We start from the raw sequence: 23,098 nt of genomic DNA on the forward strand, positions 1-23,098 counted from the left end.
ATTTTCGCCACTTCCAGAAATCCTTTACACCCATGTTACTTGATTTTTTTTCAATAGTATAATATTGAAAATACTCAAAGAAGCACAAACGAATGTACTTAACAGTTCAATAAGACTGAACTGTGCTGGGAAACATAGCGTCATTATCCCCTGACTGATGCTATACTGGTAATACTTATGCCGATTTATGGATTATGTTGTACTCAGAACAGGTTTGGGTTGTGGGAAGAGCATTTCCTAATACTTCCATAATGGAAAGCACAAATCGGATAATGAAAACTTAGCGCTTAGTACAGTGCTAAGTAGAGGAAACGTATAAACCACGGTATAGCAGAAATTACCATGCCAACACATTAAGAAAATCCTTTAATAGAAGCCAATCTTGGCACGTTTAATTGCAAAACATAGCCACCCTTTTTTTATCAAGAATCAGAAGACCAGGGTTCTAATCTTGATTCTGCTGTCTACCGTGTGACCGAGGAAAAATCATTTAGCTTGTCTGTGCCTCAGTTCCCTTATCTCCAAAGGGAGAATTCAATCAGTTTCTGTTCTCCCTCTTACTTACACAGTGAGCCCCGTGTGGGACCTGATTTTCTTGTATCTACCCCAGAATTTAGTACAGAGCTTAGCGCATAGTAAGTGCTTGAAAACCACCACAGTTATTATTATTTTTTGACCAGAGGGGAAGCCTGCCCGAAACCTCAAGACAAAAGCCTTATTGTGCTAATTTCAATTGTTTTCATTTACGTGGAAGCTAATTGTCCTGAGATGAAAATTTGTCCTAGTAATTGGAAGTACAGAAAAATAAATTGTTTTCTTTTGGGTTTTTTTGGACAGATTATGCCTAACCATTGCTTCAATTAAACTGAATTTTAATGTCAGCTAGGCCAAGGCATTTCTGTAATTGGTTCCCGTTTTCTTTAGGACAGGCTGATAGCTGATAGCTTCATCCATTCAGTCGTATTTATGAAGCGCTTACTCTGTGCAGAACACTGCACTAAGCTAATGGGAAAGTACAATAGAGCAATAAAGAGTGACAATTCCTGCCCACAGCTAGTTTGCAATCTGGATGGGCGGGCGGGGAGACAGCAATACAAATAGACATGACTATAAATAAATAAAATTACAGATATATACAAAAGTGCTGTGGGGCTGGCGGGGAGCGGGGGGAAGAGTAAAGGAAGCCAGTCAGGTGATGCAGGAGGGAGTGGGAGATGAGGAAAAGTGGGGTTTGAAGTTCTTTAAGGAGAGAATGATTCTTCTGTTTTCACTTGCAGAGAGAGAGAGGCTCAGGAGCTGAATGAGAAAGCTTGGCCACACTTCACTCAGGACTTTCCTGCCTCTGACCCCCCAGCTTGTTTTTCCTTTTCCTCCCCTCATTAGACAGATTTCACCCTGCTCTCCCCGACATTCCTCACCCTCATCCTTACTCCCCTGATGCGGCCTGGACTAGAGGAAAGTGTCCGGATCTGGGAATCAGTGGACTTGGGTTCTAATCCCGGTTCCACCATTGACCCGCTGGGTGACCCTGGGCCAGTCACTTCACTTTTCTGGGCCCTAATTTCTTTAACTGCAAAATGGGGACTCAATGCCCGTTCTCCCTCCTACTTGACTGTGAACTTCATGTGGGACAGGGACTGTATCTGCCCTGATTAACTTGTATCTATCCCAGCTCTTAGAACAGTGGTTGGCCCATAGTAAGTGCTCAACAAGTACCATTAAAAAAACAAGCCACTTCTTTTTGTTTGTTTAGGAGCAAGAACTCTATCAGAAAGAAGGTCTGGGAGTCAATGAAGTACACTATGTGGATAATCAGGACTGTATAGGTAAGCACCATTCGACTTATCCGTACACGTATTAAGTTTTAATAAATAAATGCATTAGATGGCAATTCCTGTGATAAGGCTCTCCTTTCGGTGCTTCCCTGTGAAAAAGCTATAATGTTTTCACACTTGCGTTTCTTACGACGTATTCTCCCTTTTCGGCTCAGGCTTTTGTGCTTGAGCTTTTTCTGGCCATTCTCTGTGTGGAATCCACACAAGCTCTCTGCACAGCCCCGGTGTACCGTCACACAAAGCTGCCGCATTCTGAATAATAATAATAATCATAATTACGGTATTTGTACTCTACTACTTTAGACTCTACAAAAAAAACATTAAAGACATATTAAAAAACCCTAAAAAAGGCTAAAATTTAATCATTTTAATTTAAATTTTTTATTGGTGCGTAAATTTTTTATTGGTGCACTTACTATGTTCCAAGCACCGTTCTAAGCGCTGGGATAGATACATGTTAGTCAGATTGGACACGGTCCCTGTCCTTCATGGGGCTAGCCGTCTTTATTCCCCATTTTACAGATGAGGTAACTGAGGCCCAGAGAAGTGAAGCGACTCCCCCAAGGTCACACAACAGACATGTGAAGAAGGTGGGATTAGAACCCGGGTCCTTCTGACTCCCAGGCCCGGCTCTGTTCATTAAGCCAAGCTGCAACTCATAAATGTTTTGATGCCTATCTCCCCCTTCTAGACTCTGAGCCCGTTGTAAGTAGGGATTGTCTCTATTTGTTGTTGCATTGGACTTTCCAAGCGCTTAGTACAGTGCTCCGCACACAGTAAGCGCTCAATAAATACGACTGAATGAATGAATGAAGTCAATTAGGTCAGACACAATCCCTGTCCGGCATGGGACTCACAGTCTAAGTAGGAAGATGACCAGGTATTGAATCCCCATTTTGCAGTTGAAGAAACTGAGGCACAGAGAAGTGAAGTGACTTGCCCCAGGTCACACGGCCAGCTCTTGGCAGAGCTGGAATTAGAACCCAGGTCCTCTGTCTCCCGGGTCCTTTCTACTAGGCCACACAGCTTCCCTTTTGACCTGTAAGCCCCATGTGAGACTAGGTCTAATCCGCTTATATTTTATCTGCTTAGTTCTTAGTACAGTGCTTAACAAATAATAATTTGTTATTATATGTTAGTTATGTTATTATATGTTAGTTGGGGCTGAGCATTTCTAATGACAAGAGGCAGGACAAAAACTTTCTCTACATTGGGCATTCCAGAGAATGAAGGCCAAGAAACAAGCCAGCGTCTCTCCGAAAAGACTCTACTAAAGACATATTAAAAAAACCTAAAAAAGGCTAACATTTAATTATTTTAATTTAAATTTTTTATTGGTGCGTATTTACCACATTTGGTCATGTGAGTTAATTAGTGGCAACTTTTAAAATTTCTGTAACTAATACATTTATATTGTTTTGACCAGTTTTTTAAAAATTAAGGAAGGCATTTGAGCTTTCGTTATAGGAAGCTGTGGTTCATTTTGCCTTGCTTTCACGTAACACTCTGTTTTTGTAGACTCGATTAAGAGAAGCAAACAATTTCGGGTTGATTGCCCACCCTTCAGCGGGTCCAAGAAGTGCGGCCTAGTGGAAGGAGAATGGGCCTAAGAGTCGGAGGACCTGGGTTCTAATCCCGGCTCCGCCACTTGCCCGCTGTGTGACCCTGGGCAAGTCACTTGGCTTCTCATTTCCTCAGTTACCTCATTTGCAAAATGAAAGTTGAATCCTCCTCCCTCCTGCTTAGACTGGGAGCCCCATGTGGGTCAGGGACTGTGTCCTGCATTTAATATAGTGCTTGCCACCTAGTATGCACTGAACAAATAATCGAAATAATCATCGTTATTATTATTATTATTTCAAATCTAATAATGCAAACGGGCTTCTGTGATTTTAACTTATCCAAAGGATGAGAGAAGAATTAAATGTTTGGCAAACTTTAGGAGAGGAAGAAGAGGCGTGAAATAATAATAAAATAGTCCTCTGAGATAGAGAAGTAGCATGGCTCACTGGAAAGAGCACAGGCTTGGGAGCCAGAGGTCATGGGTTCGAATCCCGGCTCTGCCACCTGTCAGCTGTGTGACTGTAGGCAAGTCACTTAACTTCTCTGTGCCTCAGTGACCTCATCTGTAAAATGGGGATTAAGACTGTGAGCCTCACGTGGGACAACCTGATGACCCTGTATCTCCCCCAGTGCTTAGAACAGTGCTCCGCACATAGTAAGCGCTTAACAAATATCAACATTATTATTATTATTACTGTTATATTTATCATGAGATCCAGTCCCTTGCCTTGAATGCACGCTGAGTCTTTCTTGCTTTAAACTCATTTCCTCTTGTTCATCCCTTAGCGAACATGGAGAATGGGTCAGCATTATCCTCTGGAAGACCTTCTGGAGGAGATGGGATGTTAGGAGGGCTTTGAGGATGAGGAGAACTGAGGATGTGAAGGGCTGAGCCTGCTCTACTCTTCCCCGTGCTATACTCTCTCCAACTCTCTGCTCACAGGAGGGAGCATGGCGTAGTGGTTAGAGCCCAGGCCTGGGTCTCAGAAGGACCTCGGTTCTCATCCCGACTCTGCGGTGTGACCTGGGCCAGTCACTTCACTTCTCTGAGCCTCAGTTACCTCATCTGGAAAATGGGGATTAAGATTGTGAGCCTCACATGGGCCTGTGTTCAACCCGATTTCCTTGTATCCACCCCGGCGCTTAGTACAGCGCCTGGCACAGAGTAAGCACTTAACTACCACAATTATTGTTATTATTATTATTAGGAAGCACTCAGTAGATCCTGTGGAGTGAATAGGCTAGAATTAGGCCGTCATCATTTTCTTTTTAGAAGCGGCATGGCTTTAGCGGATAGAGCCCGGGCCTGGGAGCCTGAAGGTCGTGGTTTCTAATTCCAGCTCCGCCCCAGCTCCGCCTCTGTCTGTCAAGTCGCTTCCCTTCTCTGGGCCTCGGTTCCCTCATCTGGAAAACGGGGATTAAGGCTGTGAGCCCTGTGGGACAGGGACTTGGTCCAACCCGATTACCTTGTATCTCTCCCGATGCCTTGAGAACAGTGCCTGGCACACAGTGAGCGCTTGACAAATACCGTAATGATGATTATTTTATTTTGTAGATTTAATCGAAGCCAAATTGGTGGGCATCCTGGATATCCTCGATGAAGAAAATCGGCTTCCGCAGCCAAGCGACCAGCACTTCACGGCAGCGGTTCACCAGAAACACAAGGACCACTTCCGCCTCACTGTGGGTTTCCGTCCGGCGAGCCGTCGTTCGCCTCGCAGTATTGATAATCGCTCACCTTACCGGGGGAGAGGTTATTCATCGGGCCTGACCGGCTCAGGCCTCGATTAGACTATCTGCCGTAAAATAGGACTTGCACGACAGCCTTGGGGATGGTCCCAGGCTTGGAACTGATGATAAAGATCGGTCTCTGGATCCGTTTTAGTCGGACACGGTTTGGCGCGCTTTCGTTACCGACCCTGCTGGCTTCCTGAAGCAGGAAAGTGCCTCTAGGGGTGCCGAGTCAGCCGTCCTCGTCCCCCTCCCTACCAAATAGAATCCCTCGATGTGGTCCACTGGCCATTCAGTGGCCCAGAATGCCATCCCCCCACCCTGGGAAGCTGCAGACATGTTGGCCTTCTCGGCGGGATCCAGATGGGTACATAGATACGGCCCAGTGGCTAGAGCTCGGACCTGGAAGTCAGAAGGACTTGGGTTCTAATCATGGCTCCGCCACTTGTCTGCTGGGTGACCTTGGACGAGTCACTTCGCTTCTCAGTTACCTCATCTGTAAAATTAATGTTGGGATTTATTAAGCGCTTACTATGTGCAGAGCACCGTTCTAAGCGCTGGGGTAGATACAGGGTAATCAGGTTGTCAAAATGAGGATTAAGACCGGGAGACCTGTTGGGGGGCAGGGACTCTGTCCAACCTGATTACCTTGTAGCTACCCCAGTGCTTAGAACAGTACTTGACGCATAGTAAGGGCTTAAGAAATACCATTTTTATCGTTACATGTGAGGGAATGTCGAGTCTGGGGCCCCTGAGACAAGGACACTATGAGTTTTCCTTGCAACTGGTTTAGTGGGAGACGGAGTTCTGTCCGCGGCAACTTCTGGAGGGTCTACACTTACTTAATGGCTCTAACCTCCCACCTGGCTGGAGGGAGGGTGGAGTTCATACTTTTCATTATAATCCATTCATTTATTCAATCTTATCCCCGTGTGGGACCGGGATTGTGGCCAACCCAATCTCCTTAGTTCAGTGCTTGGTACATAGTAAGTGCTTAACAAATACTCCAATTATTATTATTATTATTACCACCTCAACACGTAATACAGAGCTTGGCACATAGTAAGCGCTTATCCAATTCCACATTTATTATCATTAGTAGTAGTAGTGGATAAGCATTTCTGTCACTGATGCTTTTTAAAATGATGAAGTTATTGCCGGGAGAACGTCTTTTGCATCCCTTGCCATGCCAAGTTGCCCCAGCTGATTGCCTGGAGGACTTTATTATAATTAGGCCACAAATTGAGAGTAGAGGAAAATGTCGAGTTGAAAATGTACAACCTCTGTTCTCTTTCATTCGTTATTCCTTTCCAGATCCCGAGGAAATCTAAACTGACCGTTCACAGAAACATCCGAGATGACGAAGGTTTTATCATCAGACATTTTGCGGGAGCCGTATGCTATGAAACAGTAAGTTTATTAGTCAGATCGATTAAGCAGCAGTATTCATTGAGCTCTTACTGTGTGCAGAGCACTGTAATAAGCACTTGGAAAAGTACCATGCAAAATAGTCGGTAGATTCCCTTCCTTCCCACAGCGAGTTTATAGTCTAAAGGAAATGAGTTGAACTAAAGGGAGAAAATAAACTTTTCCTCTTCACCTTCTGGCTGACAAAAATCCAAGTTTGAATATGTTGGGCAACAAAGGTGGATTGAGGGAGGAACCTCTCTATTTGAAATGTTTTGACTTTTTTTTTTTATGAAAAACAAAAGTCGCTCTGGAGTAATAAGATTTATTAAATACAAACAGTGTGTCAAAGCACTGTTCTATCGATTGTTAAACTTTGGCATTTGTTAAAAGCTTGAATTCTGGAAGAAGAGGAATATGTATCTGTTATAAAGTTTATATACTATCATCCTTGTTTATTTCATTTTTCAGACCCAGTTTGTGGAGAAAAACAATGATGCTTTGCACATGTCTCTTGAATCACTGATATGCGAATCCAAGGATAAGTTTATCCGAGAACTATTTGAATCATCCACTAATAACATCAAAGACACCAAACAAAAAGCGGGAAAGCTTAGCTTCATCAGTGTGGGGAACAAGTTCAAGGTACCAGAATGTTTAAAAGGAAAACTCTTCTCCTTGGTGACCTTTCCTCACGTTTAGAGAAAATGTGTAGTTGTGACGATTCTTTGAGCCGAAATACCCTTCTTCGTTCTTCCTTGTTTTAAGAGAGTCAAAGTAAGGCAAACAGTATGGACGATTTTCTCAGAAAGGTTCCTTTTAATGCCTAATCAAACTACCCGGTGCTTCTTCTGATTTTCTCCTTACCATCACGCCGGCCTTCAAACCCGAGCTTTTCCGCATATTTTTTTTTCCTTCCCTCATTCAGCGGTTGTGTTTTAGCTGGACTAGGCCAGCTCGGCTGTCTAGAGAGGACTAGTTAGTTGACAGATACAGTCAAGAGTCCCAGGTAGACGTTTCACCTTTCTGGATTCCCACTGTAGAGTTGCTGAAATTTCAACGGGAGCTCTTCTAAGCTACCGCCTCACATGGTGATCCCTCCTGAATGTGTTTTTCCATCCCGGCGGCATTTTAAGCAGATGTGGGATATTAACATCGAGCCCCATTCTCCGTTCCATCAAGCAGTAGTATTTATTGAGCGTTAACTCTGTTTGACTTGGGAGAGTACGGTAGAGAAAGTTGACACCATCCCTACCCTTGAGGAGTTTACGATCTAATAATGATAATAACTGGTATATGTTAAGTGCTTATCGTGTGCCAAGCACTGTACTAAGCGCTGGTGTAGATATAAGATGGTGGGGGGTGAGAATCCGATATTTGTATGTCTCCGATAGGCTTGAATGGCAGCAGTTGAACAGCAGACAGGTGGAGGAGCCAGGATTAGAACCCAAGTCCTTCTGACTCCCCAGGCCCTTGCTCATCCACTAGGCCACGCCGTTTCCCTTCAGGAATGACGGATGACTCTCAATCCAGACACCTCAGGACCTAGAACCTCTGCAGAGGAATTGATAATAGAGCTGGCCAAACCTTCTTGGAGCAGTCTCTTGTCTCTGTCCATCATGTTAACAATAATAATAATAATAATTTTGGTATTGTTAAGCGCTTCCTATGTGCCAGGCACTTTTCTGCTGGGATCCAGAGTGCAGTGAGCAAGGAGGTAGGCAGGGGTCAGTCAGTTGTATTTATTGAGTACTTACTGTGTGCAGAGCTCTGTACTAAGCACCTGGGAGAGTTCAGTACAACAATAAACAGACACATTCCCTGCCTTCAACAAGCTTAAAGTCTAGCGGCAGGGGTGTGGCACGTGCGAAGGGCGATCGTGGCCCACATTCTCTAGCTCCAGGAAGAATGAAGAACCGAGGCCCAGAGCAGTGAAGTGACTTGCCCAAGGTCACACAGCAGGCAAATGGAGCTGGGCTTAGAACCCAGGTCCTTCTCACTCCCAGACCCGGGCTTTTCGAATTCCTGAACGCTGCTCTTTCCGTTGTCCGGCGGCAGGTCTGCCATAAATAATCTCAAAAGTGAGGTCGCTTGTTATTTATTTGAACAGGATGCTAAATGAATTGGGGATTTTAACTTCAGATTCCCTCATATGTTAATAAGAAAGACTTTGAATGGTTCTGTAGGGGGTTTTAAATATTAAAACCTTTAAAAGTTGTATCTCTGTAATCCTCCTTTTGAGGATGGGAATGTCTTGCTGTGGTTAAGTCTCCAGGTATCAATATTGCATATTACATGATGAATACGCCTCGAAAACTAGCAATAAAGACACAGTTATTCCGCGTGGGAATGCCGAAAGCAATGAATGATATTTTGAAAGGAGAGAGCAAAATTGGGTGATACTCAGTAAAACAGGAAAGCAGAGTCATTTGCTAAATTCATTGCCCAAAAATGTTGCCGAAAATCGTATGCAGGGTCTTAAATCGAAGCTGAAGTGTAATATTTTTTTCTCCACGTTTTTTAGAAAGTAGCAAACGATTGGAATTTGGGCAGAAATGAGCAAAGTACCCGTAATCAGTATTCTCCAAAGTACAACTTGGGGTGAACTTTCACTTTACTTAAGGCAGACAGTTTTGTCTCCTCCCTAGGCACACAAGCTGTGTTCTTATCGGGACATTCCTCGGCCCCTTCCCCATTCCAGTTCACGTCCATATAATAATAATGATAGTGTTTGTTAAGCGCTTCCTATTAAGCTCTGGGGTACATACAAGGTAATTGGGTTGGACACAGTCCCTATCCCACACTGGGCTCACAGTCTTGATCCCCACTTTACCGATGACATAACTGAGGCGCAGAGAAGCTGGGACTTACCCAAGATCACAGGCGGACAGGTGGCTGAGTCGGGATTAGAACCCAGATCCTTCTGACTCTGGGCCTGCGCTCTAGCCACGAGGCCACGCTGCTTCCCATTTTTACTTTCGGCCTTGAATTATTTACCTCTTTACCTTCTAATTCATTCATTCAATTGTATTTATTGGTGCTTACCGTATGCAGAGCACACACTGTGCTAAGCTCTTGGGAGAATACGGTACAACACAGACACATTCCTTGCCCACAACGAGCTACGGGGGGGGAGATAGACATCAGTAAAAATCAATAAATGACAGATATGTACATAAGTACTGTGGGGTCGGAGAGGGGAAGAGCAAAGTCAGGGGATGGGAGGAGAGGAAAGGGGGACTGAGTCAGGGAAGGCCACTTGGAGGAGATGGGCCTTCAATAAGGCTTTGAAGGGAGGAGAGTCATCGTCTGTCAGATTTAAGGAGGGAGGGCGTTCCGAGCCAGAGGCGGGACGTGGAAGAGGGGTCGGCGGCGAGATGGAGGCCCAGTGAGAAGGTCAGCCCTAGATGAGCGAAGTGAGTGGGCTGGGTTGGAGAAGGAGAGTAGCGAGATGAGGTGGGAGGGGGCGAGGTGGTGGACTGCTTTAAAACCAATGCTGAGGATTTTTTGTTGGAGGCGGAAGCGGATGGGCAACGGCTGGAGTCTTTTGAGGAGCGGGGTGACGTGCCCTGAATGTTTTTGAAGGAAAAATGATCTGGGTAGCAGAGTGAAGTGTGGACTGGAGTGGGGACAGGAGGCTGGGAGGTCAGCGAGGAGGCTGATGCAGTAATCCGGGCCAGATCGGCTGAGCGATCCTAATCCAATTACATATACTCTCTTCCATTGGGAAACGCTACTCTCTGGGCATCTTAAACCATAATTTTGATATATTGCCTCATAAAGTTCACCTTATCTCTTTTCAGTCTCTGTATTGGATTTACTCTATATCTGTCAAGAGATATATCCTAATTGTGGGTTTCCGTTCAGTGCCCCTGGCGATCCATTTTCATCCCCGAGTTAAACAAACTGTAGTCTGCCTGGTTGTAAACGGCCCCCCGTCTCTGCTCAAGCCGTTGGCGTGCCGTCGACTTGCTAAGGCCTCTGTGCACGTTTGGCTTATCAAACAAATATGATTTTGGTCACTAATGAAGTGATACGTTAATAGACTCTCGATAGCAGTAATAGAGCTAAGTTACGCTTCACAGAGCTATTTGCCTAATGAGTTAATATAATAGCTCCGCCTGCCTCTGCTATTTGAGTATTAAAAATGATTTTTTTCCCTCTTACAGACACAGTTAAATCTGCTCCTTGAAAAGCTTCGCAGTACGGTGAGTACGGCGAGACGTACAACACCCGGCCCGTTTACGCTTTGCTTTTTCGACTCTCGTTAGCGTCCGCTTGAGTTAAAATCAGTTAAGCCACGTAAATTAGAAATTCAAGGAAAAGGAGTTTTTTAGAATTTGGGTTGGGGATTTTCTGGCACCTCATTAAAGAAAACGGTCACATTTGATTGGTTTAGAGACGCTGTTGTGAATACATGAGTGTAGACTGAATGCGGTTTTCATGTAGTAAGTTCTAAAAGAGATTCTTTTCAGGTTTGCAGTTCTGTGATTCTTTTATGAAAGTACATAATAATTATGTAGTAAATAACAAGTGCATTATTTACTACTGATGCTAATTATTGCCGCATTTCAGCTTTCTGTGTAGCACGCTTTTTGCTAGAGTTAGTTGGTTCTAATTTATTTGCATCGATCCCGTTATTTTAAAGTCAGGTTAATGAAAGGGCGTATTTCACCTAGAAGGAGGTCATTTTAAAGAACTCAGTAGTTATTGCTCGAATTTCGGTTCAGTGAATCCCATTAAGTATATAAATGTAGGAGAAGATCGTGGTCTGTGGTGTTTATAGTCAACTTATTGTTATTCTAATAGGGATCTAGCTTTATTCGCTGCATCAAGCTAAATATAAAGATGATGCGTCACCATTATTACCATGTAATAATAATTATAGCACGGAGTCACTGTAGTAAATACATGTTGTAAGTCTTATCTCTCTTTAGCCGTGTTAGGCTTCTATCATGTGATATCCAAATATGGAATCTATTGTGTATTTTTAATGGTAATACATTGATTATGGTACTTTTTAATCGCCTAAAACGTGCCAAGCACTATTCTAAGAACTGAGGTGGATATCAGTTAATCAGGTTGGACGTGTATCCCCGTCCCATATGGGGCTCACGGTCTAAATAGGAGGGAGTTGGATTGAATCCACATTTTAAAGTTGAGATAGCTGAGGTCCAGAGAAGTCAAGCGACTTGTCCGAGGTCACACGGCCGACAAGTGGCGGAGCGGGGATTAGATCCCGGGTCCTTTGACTCTCAGGCACATGCTCTTTCCATTAGGCCACACTGCTTCTCTGGTATAACTCTTAAGTTTGCGTTTGGTGGGAGGGATGGCATTACGAAAAGAAAAACACAGCTGGTAGAGAGGACGTGGTTCAAGGAAGCAAAACCTTAAGGGTGCGGGCAGGGTAATCACAAGGTCATTTTTAGTCATTCATTCAATCGTACTTATTGAGCGCTTACTGTGTGCAAAGCACTGTACTAAGCTTCTGGGCGAGTACAGTACAAGAGTAAACAAACGTATTCCCTGCCCACAACGAGTTTACAGTCTAGAGGGGGAGACAGACATTAATATAAACCAATACATAAATAATTTTTAGTTTGCCCAAGTCAGGATGAGTAGGTACAGAATAAACAAGAAAGAAATGTTCTTTCACTTGGGAATCGGTAAGCATACAGGAAGCTGAACAGGGCGGAAACATAAGGGAGTTGGGGTTAATGAAGAAGAGATCGATAATGGATTTCTGGAAGGAAAGCTAAGGGAATTTCAGGCGTAAATTCTTCACCATTAAGGATGGATGTCAGGTAGGGTAGGGATCCTTCGAATCTTCCAAAATCCAGTTGCCTCTCTCAGATACTGCATATTGTATCATGAGCTGAGTGGGTCACTGGTCATGACATTGTTTATTATGGTACCACTGAATATAGCTGTACTATTATAGCAGCAAAAAAATACCCTTTTGAGATCAGCGGTAAGAAATGTGACTCTAAAACCTTACTCATTTCACTCCTGATGCTCATTATTACAGCACTTCAGCTTTCTTACGAAGCACACTCTTTGCTCGAGTTAGTCGTTCTCATTTATTTGCATCGATCCTGTTATTTTAAAGTCAGGTTAATGAAAGGCCGTATTTCACCTAAAGGAGGTCATTTTAAAGAACGCAGTAGTTATTGCTCGAATTCCGCAATAATGAGTCCCATTATGTATATAAATGTAGGAGAAGATCGTGGTATGTGGTGTTTATAGTCAACTTATTGTTATTCTAATAGGGATCTAGCTTTATTCGTTGCATCAAGCCCAATTTAAAGATGACAAGTCACCATTTTGAAGGGGGACAGATTCTTTCTCAACTTCAGTGTTCAGGTATTGTGTCTTTATTTTTTCGCATTTCATTTTCAAGATTCTGGTCATGATTCCAAATGAATCATAAATGCCCGGTGTTTTAAAATTACTTTGTTAGTGGGGAAATCGTTTAAATATCTTAATTAGCGAGTTCCATACTTTTAGACCGTATTTTCTCAGGTTATTTGATTTCTTTACCTGTTTCATGATTTAATTGAAAAAGTTGATAAAAAACAACAGCCAGTCTTTTGAGTAGAATTACAATTTTTTTTTTGGTAGAATTTTTGAATCCATTTCAATTTAGGCTAATCTTTAAGCTAACGCGATATTTTAGAGTGGTTTTTATAGCCCCAGGTTGGAAATAAGAACTTTACCGATTCCCCAAAATGTGTCTTGTTCCTGAGAAATGTAATAATGTGCATTGGTGCCTTAATTATGGAAAATTCTCAAGAGCATTTTCACTGAAACGTGTTATTACTTAGAATTACTTTTCAGTAGAATTTCCATCATGACCATTGTCTCCATTTGTTCTTATTAGGTTTTGAAATCCCCGGTTTGCCTATCGTCTTTCTTTTGAATTCATTCTCTGTCCCATGTTTGGTGTGTCTAAGTCATTTTCTACTTCAGCATCTGTTGTCTTTCTGGGCTACTTTTAGCTGGCGTGTCTAGAAGAAGTCATAGCAAGTTTAGCTAATTGATGTACCATTTAACTAATTTTCTCTGTTACGTAAGATAATATTTGGAAGGCCAGACCGTAAATGAAAACATCCGATTTTTCATTTGGATGTTCAAGTTACTATAGAAGAATAAATCATTGCAGTCAAATTTCAGAGCTGGCATGGGGATAGGGAAGTTGTCTACCAAATCCGTTACACTGTAATAGTAATGTTGGTATTTGTTAAGCGCTTACTATGTGCAGAGCACTGTTCTAAGCGCTGGGGTAAACACAGGTGAATCAGGTTGTCCCACGTGGGGCTCACAGTCTTAATCCCCATTTTACAGATGAGGGAACTGAGGCACAGAGAAGTTAAGTGACTTGCCCACAGTCACACAGCTGACAAGTGGCAGAGCTGGGATGCGAAGCATTAGTTTAGCGCTCTGCACACAGTAAGCACTCGTATATGCGATTGATTGGGAGGAGAAATAGCGGGGAAAGTTGGGGAAATATTTAAGGGCCTTGAATATAAGTAACCTGCATTAGTTTATTGGTGAGCCTCACCAAGCTGTAAGAAGCGTTGGCGAGTTAGCTTTTGGCTTGATTCGTTCTAGATCCCACGTGCTGCGGAGAACCTGAGACGAAACCCGCCCTGAGTCGAAGAGTCGCAGCGACATTCAGTGCCATGTGTCTTGGCTGCAGTCCTGAGCCCCTGGGGGTGACCCAGTTGTAACCCCGAGTTTTTGGGGGGTGTCCCAGCTCTGGACTCTAGCCACTGGCTGCCATTTCCCTCACTCTAAGCTACTGAAGCCTAGCTTTTTTGCTCTTCCAGCAGTAAAAATGGTGCCTAGAAGGCAGCTGGATTGAGAAGGGAGAAGGGACCCACAAAGTCAGCTGAATCCAGAGTCCTTGAGGCCAATGGGGGAGTGAACCGCGATGGGTTTTCAGGCTCGAGATATGGGATTTTACCCTTTGAGCCTCATTTGGCTGGGTGTCTTTGAACAAGTCTCTTCCATTGCTTAGAACAGTGCTTGGCACATAGTAAGCGCTTAACAAATGCCATCATTATTATTATTTGGCCTATCAACCAGTCAACCAGTGGTATTTATTGGGAGAGTACGGAATAACAAGAGTTGGTAGACACATTCCCCGCCCACAAGGAGCTAACAGTCTAGAGGGCGAGACAGACGTTAAATTGCGGATCAGTATGTAATTGATGTAGGACTGACGGCGGGGTGAATATCAAGTGCTTGAAGGGGACAGAGCCAAGTTAGAAGGTGATGCAGTAGAGAGAAGGTGTAGGGGAAATTTGGGCTTAGTCGGGAGGGCTTCTTGGAGGAGGAGGGCCACTTGGGTTTACGAGACGGTCACACCAGGCCTGGAGCTAACCACTAACCCAATGTCAGCGATTGCCTGCAGTTGGGACACGCGCTTCAGGTAGCCATCAGTAAAATTCCAGTTGGATATGAGCTTTCCCAGGACAGTGATTCCATTTATTTCAATTTTAAAAGGAGTGGTAATACGTCAGCGCTCACCTCAATACTGATCAATCAGCAGGGGTACATATTGAGCACTTACTGTGTGCAGAGCAAATGTACTGAGCGCTTGGAAGAGTACAACAGAGTCGATAGATGCGTTCCCTGCCCCAAACTATTCATTCATTCATTCATTCATTCAATAGTATTTATTGAGCGCTTATTATGTGCAGAGCACTGTACTAAGCGCTTGGAATGTACAAATCGGCAACAGATAGAGACGGTTCCTGCCCTTCGACGGGCTTAAAGTCTAGCGAGTTATAGTAGGAGAGATATCGTCTATATAGTACTATCGTGTGTCTAGGCAAAGTTTTTTTTTCACTCCTAAACCAGAAGTTATAAAGCTTTATTTAATTCATGCTGGGAATGAGCAGAATATAGTGAGGTTGGCACCGAGGGAGTGAAGCTAATGGCTGTATTCCTGCGTATAGTACATATTTGTATATCATTACTTTAATCACATTAATGTGTCTCCCACTGTAGCCTGTAAGCTCGTTGTGGGCAGAGACTGTGTGTGTTTACTGTTGTACTCTCCCAAGCGCTTACCACAATGCTTTGCACACAGTAAGCCCTCAATAAATACGATTAAATGAATGAATGAATGCATCATTTTTGGGCTGGGCAAATGGAGCTATAGCTAGCCCAGCCCACCGTGTCTTTGGAGGATTAGCGTTGCAGCAGACATGTCGGCTAAATGTTTGTTGGCTACATCCCTCGAGACTGGAAACTATTTGTGGACTCGGTATTGTGCTCTGCACACATTGAGCGCTCGGTAAATACCACTGATTGATCGATTGATCTTTCGCTTCCTGGTACACACCGCACCTGCTAGCCTGGCCATGATACCTCCAGGGTTTCCGTGTCCTCCCAAGACTCCAAGGCCGGACGCTTCTCTCAGCCCAGCCCAGGCCTGCGAGTGGACCACATTGTCCCCGTGTTCTTATAATAATAATGTGGTATTTTTATTCATTCAATAGTATTTATTGAGCGCTTACTATGTGCAGAGCACTGTACTAAGCGCTTGGAGCGAACAATTCAGCAACGGATAGAGACAATCCCTCCCCAATGACAGGCTCACAGTCTTGTTAAGCACCTACTGTGTGCCAGGCACTTTACTGAGTGCTGGGGTGGGTATAAGCAAATTGGGTTGGACACCGTCCCTGTCCCACATGCCTCACAGTCTCAATCACCATTTCTCTGAGGCCCAGAGAAGTCAAGTGACCTGGCCAAAGAAACACAGCAGACAAGTGGTGGATCCGAATTAGAACCCATGACCTTCTGACTCCCAGCCCGGTGCTCTACCCACTGTGCTACGCTGCTTCGTTTTTTTCCACTTGGTTTCAAGTCTTGGCTTCAGGAGCCTGGCACCAGCCTTCTTCCACTCATCACGTTTTAGATTCCTCTTGGAGGGTCGGAACTGTGTCTTACCTATCTCTTATAGTACTGCCCCCCAGCACTTAACACAGGGCTTCGCACACAGTAGATGCTCAGTTCTATCAGCAGAATGAATGACAAGCTATCGAGAGCTGGGCTAGAAACCTAATGATTCCAGACAGTCAATGTGCTGTCTCCCGGGTGCTCAGTAAATGTCCCTGACAGAATGAATAACTAGCCACTGAGATCTGGGGTGGAAAACCATCAGCCCGGACAGTCGATATACCATCTCCCAGGTGCTCAATAATTGTTGCTAGAGAATGACCCCGTAATGAAATCTGAGGTAGAAGCTTCTTTACGTGGAGTAGGTGCTCAATAAAAGCTGCTGTTGAAATGAATCTACCCCAGCTGTTAAAAGCTGGGGTAGAAACCCGAGAGTTCCAAATAGTCCATGTGCCAACTCTCAGCTGCTCAATAAATATCCCCCACAGCATGAATGACCAGCCACTGAGATCTGGAGTAGAAACCCATCAGCCCAAACGGTCACTATGCCATCTCCCAGTGGCTCAGTGATTGTCTCTGAAAGAATGAATGACCAGTCAGGAAGCGTTGGGGTAGAAACCTTTCAGTCCAGGCCGTCAAAATGCCATCTCCCCAAGTGCTCAATAATAGTCGCCGAACGAATCAGCGATCTGTCACCGAGAGCTGGGTTAGAAACCCAACAGCTCCAAACGTCAGTGTGCCATCTCCAGGTGCTCAATAACTGTCGGTGACAAAGTGAATGATCGGCCATCGAGAGCTAAGGTGGAAACTCAACAATTCCAGATGGTCTTTGTGCCATCTACTTGCTCCCACTTGTCCAATGCCAACGGTCGCCACGGATAGGAAAGCAGCCACACTGGGCTAGAAAGCAGTCAGGAGATCTTCCCCCTCAGGGATTTAATAAGCCTGAAAAGTAGCTCTGGAAGCGGGTCTTCGTGGGCTTTGGAATTAGGGGCAAAAAAATCCCTCTTGTGTAACTCTTCGAGAAAGATGGCGGCCATGGAGGTTGTGGAGGAGAAGACTGCACGATGGGGGTGGGGATGTGTGTGTGAGCTGAATCCCTCAGTAGAAATTATGGAGCTCATACTGTTTGAAGAGAAATTGGACTAATCGCTTGGGAGAATTCAAGTAAAAGACATTGCCCTTGCTCTTCAGAGCCCACCTACCTTCCTTTCCCCCACTTTTTCCCTTTCCTCTCTTCTTTATTTCATCTTCTCTCTCTGTTTTCCCCTTGTTCTATTCCTTTTCTGCCTCCTCTTTCCAGTACCCCCTTTTCCCTCTCTTTTTCTCACCTCTCCTTGTTTTCCCGCTGTTTTTCTCCCCCTTTCTCCCTTCCACACCTTCCCCTCAACCCTCCGTCCCCAATTTATTCCCATTTTCAAAATCAAGAGTTGACCCCCCAGTTGTTGGGAGTTATATGATAATTCGAATTTTATATATGAGAAGTTGAAACAGTTCGGAGTCTATCACCTCCGAAGTGTCTAAGAACGCCGAACGGTTTTAACGTCGTTTGAAACGGTGAACGATCTTTAGGGGGCGTGGATTACATTAGCAGTGATTTGTGGATATTTGTGTCCATAGGTATGGTGTCCGTTTTGGACCTGATGCAAGGTGGTTTTCCTTCCAGAGCCGCATTTCATGAGCTCTACAATATGTATAAAAAATATCTGCCAGAAAAACTTGCGCGATTGGATCCGAGACTCTTTTGCAAGGTATCGGTGTTACGTTTTGAAAAAGACCTTCTCTGAATGAGTTTTTAAATTCCCTCAGGAACCCAGAGTGAATTGATGCCTCCTTCAACCGCTGTTCAAACTGACTTCTCTTTTTATCTTGCAGGCTCTTTTTAAAGCGTTGGGCTTAAATGAAAATGACTACAAATTTGGATTAACCAAAGTATTTTTCAGACCAGGCAAGGTAAATATGCTCATATTTCATGACGACAAGATGGTCATGCTGTATGATTCACAAAACTGTGAGAAACAGTTATAATCAAGTCCTTGGGCCCTGCGGATCTGAGTTCTGTTATCCCCTACAGCTTTCCTTTCACTCGGTCCTCGCAGACAATAGAGAAAAGAAATCCTTGATCTTACACGTGGAGAAGCAGTGTTTCTTATTGGGTAGAGCAGGGACTTGGGAGTCAGAAGGATCTGGGTTCTAATCCTTAGCTCTGCCACATGTCTGCTGTGTAACCTTGAACAAGTCACTTCACTTCTCTGGGCCTCGGTTACCTCACTGCAAAATGGGGATTAAGAGTGTGAGCGCCATGTGGGACAGGGACTGTGTCCAGCCTACTTAACTTGTATCTACCCCAGTGCTGAAAACAGTGCTGGGCACATAGTACGCACTTAAGTACCACGATTATTATTATTGTTAGGTCTGTCCCTTCTACCTATGCCTCCGAACCAATTATTTCTTACCTTTTATAAGCAATCAATCCATCGAATTTAATTGAGTACTTACTATGCGCAGAGCACTGAACTATATAGCAATATAACAGATTTGGCAGGCACGTTCCTTCCCCCATCAAAAGCTTACAGTCTAGAAGAGGAGACAGACATTAAAATAAATTACAGATATAGACCTAAGTGCTGTGGGGCTCCCGGTGGGGTGAATAAAGGATTGAAATCCAAGTGCACGCACTCTCGTGTCTTGGGGTTCGTCCAAGCCACTCCAAATCCCCTCCTCGGGCTTTTTAAAAATTTGTCATCGGGAATTGTTTAACGTACGTTTCCATCTCAGTTTGCAGAATTTGACCAGATCATGAAGTCGGATCCTGATCATTTAGCGAAGCTGGTTAAAAGAGTCAATCACTGGCTCATCTGCAGTCGTTGGAAAAAAGTTCAGTGGTGTTCCCTCTCTGTGATAAAGCGTAGGTATTGCCTTCCTTCTTCAGATGTTTCTTATTCTAGGGGTGACCGTAGGTATTTTGGGATAGAAGTAATGAAGCTGACTGTCCGTTTTCTGAATTTAAGCTAGTTTGGTTTAAAAAAAAGTCCCGGAAAACCCCACGCAAGTTTGAAGGTGCTTATCTAGAAAAGCCAAAACCCCATTATCCTAATCATTCCATCAGATGCTAATAATAATTGTGGTATTCATTAAGCGCTTATTATTTGTCAGGCATTGAACTAAGCCCTGGGGGGCATACAAGCAAATCGGGTTGGACCCAGTCCCTGTCCCAGGTGGGGCTCACAGTCTCAACCCACATTTTACAGAGGAGATACCTGAGGCCCAAAGAAGTGAAGTGACTTGCCCAAGGTCACACAGCAGACTGGTAGCAGAGCTGGGATTAGAATCCATGACCTTCTGACTCCCAGGCCCGTGCTCCGTCCACTCTGCCGTGCTGGTTCTCAAGTTGAGAGAGATAAAGGGGTTGAAAACCATGGTCAACCTCGAGGGATTAATTGTGTGGCTTGACACAACATTTTCTAGTGGATAGAGCCCGGGCCTGGGAAGTCAGAAGACCTGGGTTCTCATCCTGGTCCCGCCACTTGTCTGCTGTGTGACCTTGAGCAAGTCACTACACTTCTCTGGGCCTCAGTTTCCTCATCTGTCAAATGGGGACAGGGACTATGTCCAACCTGCGCTTAGAACAGTGCCTGGCACATAGTAAGCCTTTAACAAATACCATAACACAACAACAACAACCACAAACCTCCCCTCACCGCCCCCAAAATAAAACAGTGTCTGGGGGAGTGCTCCTATTTCCATCACATGAAATTTTGATCTTTCTCCATCATGGCTGTCTGCTGGCAGAGGCTACTAATTTCTGGTTGCCTTATTTTTCCCCCTTCTCCCCTCCTGTGGCTTCTCCACGGGGTTCATTCCCTGTCACTGTTGCTTCTTCTTTCTCCCCACCTTCTTCCCCCTCCTCCTCCCCGAATTTTCCCCTGCTTTGCTGAGCAGATCCAACCTGTGTGGAGCCTGCTTTCTTACTCCCCTTCTTTCTACTGCATTTTCTCCTCACCCATCCCTCTCTCTCCTTCCCCCTCCCGAAGCCCGTCAGATCCGTACTGCAAAAAGAACACGCTAAAAGGGAAACCTGTTGTTATACGATAAGAAAGGTCAGTTCTGCAAAATATTGCACCCAGGAAGAATTTCCCGAACTACGCACGCTGTCCTTGTCGTCTGTTCAGTCGCATTTATTGAGCGCGTACTGGGTGCAGAACTCTTTACTAAGCGCTTGGGGGAATCCGATCTAACAAGAAGCCTAAGTAGGGGAAAGAGCACTGGCTTGGGAGTCAGAGGTCATGGGTTCGAATCCCGGCTCTGCCACTTGTCAGCTGTGTGATTGTGGGCAAGTCACTTCACTTCTCTGTGCCTCAGTTACCTCATCTGTAAAATGGGGATTAACTGTGAGTCTCATGTGGGACAACCTGATTACCCTGTATCTACCCCAGCGCTTAGAAAAGTGCTCGGCACATTGCGCTTAACAAATGCCAACATTATTATAAGTCATGTCATAAATCCCAAGCGAATGAGAATGTAATAAAAAATGTCATATTTAAAAAATGAAAGCCTATTTCTGCTACGGCACTCGTTTTCAGTGCTCACTTTGAATGTAACGTGATGGAAAAATTAGGGCAAGTACCACAACATGAATCTCTTTTGATCCAGCGCTTAGAACAGTGCTTGGCACATAGTAAGCGCTTAAAAGATACCATCATTATTTTATCACCCCATCTTAAATGGCCACGGTTAGAATCGGCAGAAGTAGAAATGGTAGAAATCATTCGAGGGGTGATATTGTTACATTTCCCAGTCTTTGCCCGACCTTACAGTATTTTGTGTTTCTCTGAGTTATTACAACTTTACAATATTTAATTCAGTAAAATAACAATGAATGGAAAGGGTTCTGCTAGTGATGAAAATTATAAAGGAATCTGTATTTGAAAAATGAATTAATTCCAGCAGTAACATGATTTTCCCAATACAGTAGGTGCTTCTAAAATACAACTCATGCATTAGAGCAGAAATAACTAATAATCTTAAGCAAAAATCTTGGGAAATGACCAAGTCATATTCTGTTACCAATGGGGATGACTTTACTGAGAGAGGAGACACAGAGTGATAAAGTTGATTAGAGACTGGAGTATTTCTTCATTTCTATACATCCAAATGTTTTTGGTTGTTTTTTTTTTCAGGGGAGGGGTTGTTATTTTGGTTTCAGAACAATAACACAACAGATTTTAAGCTTGCATAGTGATGTACTTAATAAAGACTGGTTTCCTATTGTCTGAGTCAATTCAACCTAGCTAAGAACCAGTCTTAGTGCTGTATCCACTAGAAATTTTAGAAAGGTCCATTCAATCCACAGCATCTGTAAACCTTCCAATATTTGAGTTTCTGATCTTGAAAACTTACTTTCATTTGGCTTCTAATGAAGATAGTTTGTCACTATTAGAAAACTCCATTTTGAGAACATTAGGAGAGCCATTTCCCCCTGTTTTCCTATTGTTCTCTAATAGGGGCAATCTTGTAATGATGTGAATGATAGATAATATTCCATTTGCCCCAGCGTCCAAGAATTGGTATCCCCAAATTGCAACAAGCAACAATTTTAGAAAATAACCCCCTTTTTTGTCCCTAAGTGGCGTTCCGCCCAAGAATGATCATTCTCTCACCATGAGGGGGTTCTTCCACTGCTATGATTTGGACTATTTCTCTTCCAAGGCTTTTTTTTCGGCTGTCAGGGCAGTAGAATTTTAATTTTCAAAATTTTAACCTTTTATTGTCCGTTTTATGATGTAATCGTCCTTTTAGCTTCAAACTTCTGAAAACCCGACACAGTGCCCCTAACATTTTGTGACGCGGGGGTCCCTTTTAGATTTTTACGTTGTCAAAGTGGTGGATGATATTTTTATACTGTTTTGCTTCACAGTGCGTGGCCTGTGAAAATGAGTTGCCAAGCGAATTGCTATAAAAATGTAATTCAAACAATATGAAATAGTAATTGTACTCAGTTCTAAAACTACTTGCTTGCCATTATAGGATGTAGAAAGCCAATAGTGTTAGGCAGAATTCGGGATTACCAAATGCCCACTTAATTTTCCTCAGAAGAACAATGAAACTAAATTGGGATTTTGTGTGGGAGCTCTGAGTGTGGTGGGTGGGGATCGGGCGGGAGTTGGTACGTGGTAAATGAAGTCAAAGAATTCTCAGAGGCCATCAGTCGTGTGCTTACTGTGTGCAGAACACTGTACTAATCATTTGGGGGAGTACACTAGAACAGTTTGACTGACACGTTCCCTACCCACAACGAGTTTACAGTCTAGAAGACCCAGGATTACGAAAGACCTTGAAATCATCTCGTTGAATCCTCTTCCTCCAGCCAGTTAAGTGGTTAAGCCATCCAAGCCAGATCTTTCCTTAAAGATCTCCAGAGACAGCACCTCCACTCTCCATTTATACCTACAACTAGTCAGACTATCGAAATAAGAAAGAATATTAGCCCGACATTTTGTCTTCCTCTCCTCCCAGGAATCTGAATTCTGTTGCCATGTTGGGAAGTTAAATTGCCCTGAGCCCCACTCCTCCTTAGACACATTAAAACTGAATTTCGATTTTTGAAATTCATGATTTATCATTATCATTTACTTGATTGTACTTCTCCAGGA

The 23,098-nt window shown here is 43.8% G+C and overlaps 1 protein-coding gene across 7 annotated transcripts in view; it reads left to right on the forward strand.

Annotated features, from left to right (window-relative positions):
- Nucleotides 1–23,098, forward strand: part of MYO6 (myosin VI) — a 157,517-nt gene that overhangs the window by 105,206 nt on the left and 29,213 nt on the right. For all 7 annotated transcript variants that reach the window (XM_039914738.1, XM_007670712.4, XM_029047068.2 and 4 more), the window contains 9 exons: nt 1,754–1,826; nt 4,954–5,081; nt 6,444–6,539; nt 7,008–7,181; nt 10,706–10,744; nt 12,806–12,899; nt 18,066–18,196; nt 18,321–18,398; nt 19,224–19,353. In XM_039914738.1, coding sequence (XP_039770672.1) covers nt 1,754–1,826; nt 4,954–5,081; nt 6,444–6,539; nt 7,008–7,181; nt 10,706–10,744; nt 12,806–12,899; nt 18,066–18,196; nt 18,321–18,398; nt 19,224–19,353 — 943 coding nt within the window. The remainder of the gene's footprint in view (nt 1–1,753; nt 1,827–4,953; nt 5,082–6,443; nt 6,540–7,007; nt 7,182–10,705; nt 10,745–12,805; nt 12,900–18,065; nt 18,197–18,320; nt 18,399–19,223; nt 19,354–23,098) is intronic.

This window comes from Ornithorhynchus anatinus, chromosome 19 (genome assembly GCF_004115215.2).
Source record: "Ornithorhynchus anatinus isolate Pmale09 chromosome 19, mOrnAna1.pri.v4, whole genome shotgun sequence".
NCBI lineage: Eukaryota > Metazoa > Chordata > Mammalia > Monotremata > Ornithorhynchidae > Ornithorhynchus > Ornithorhynchus anatinus.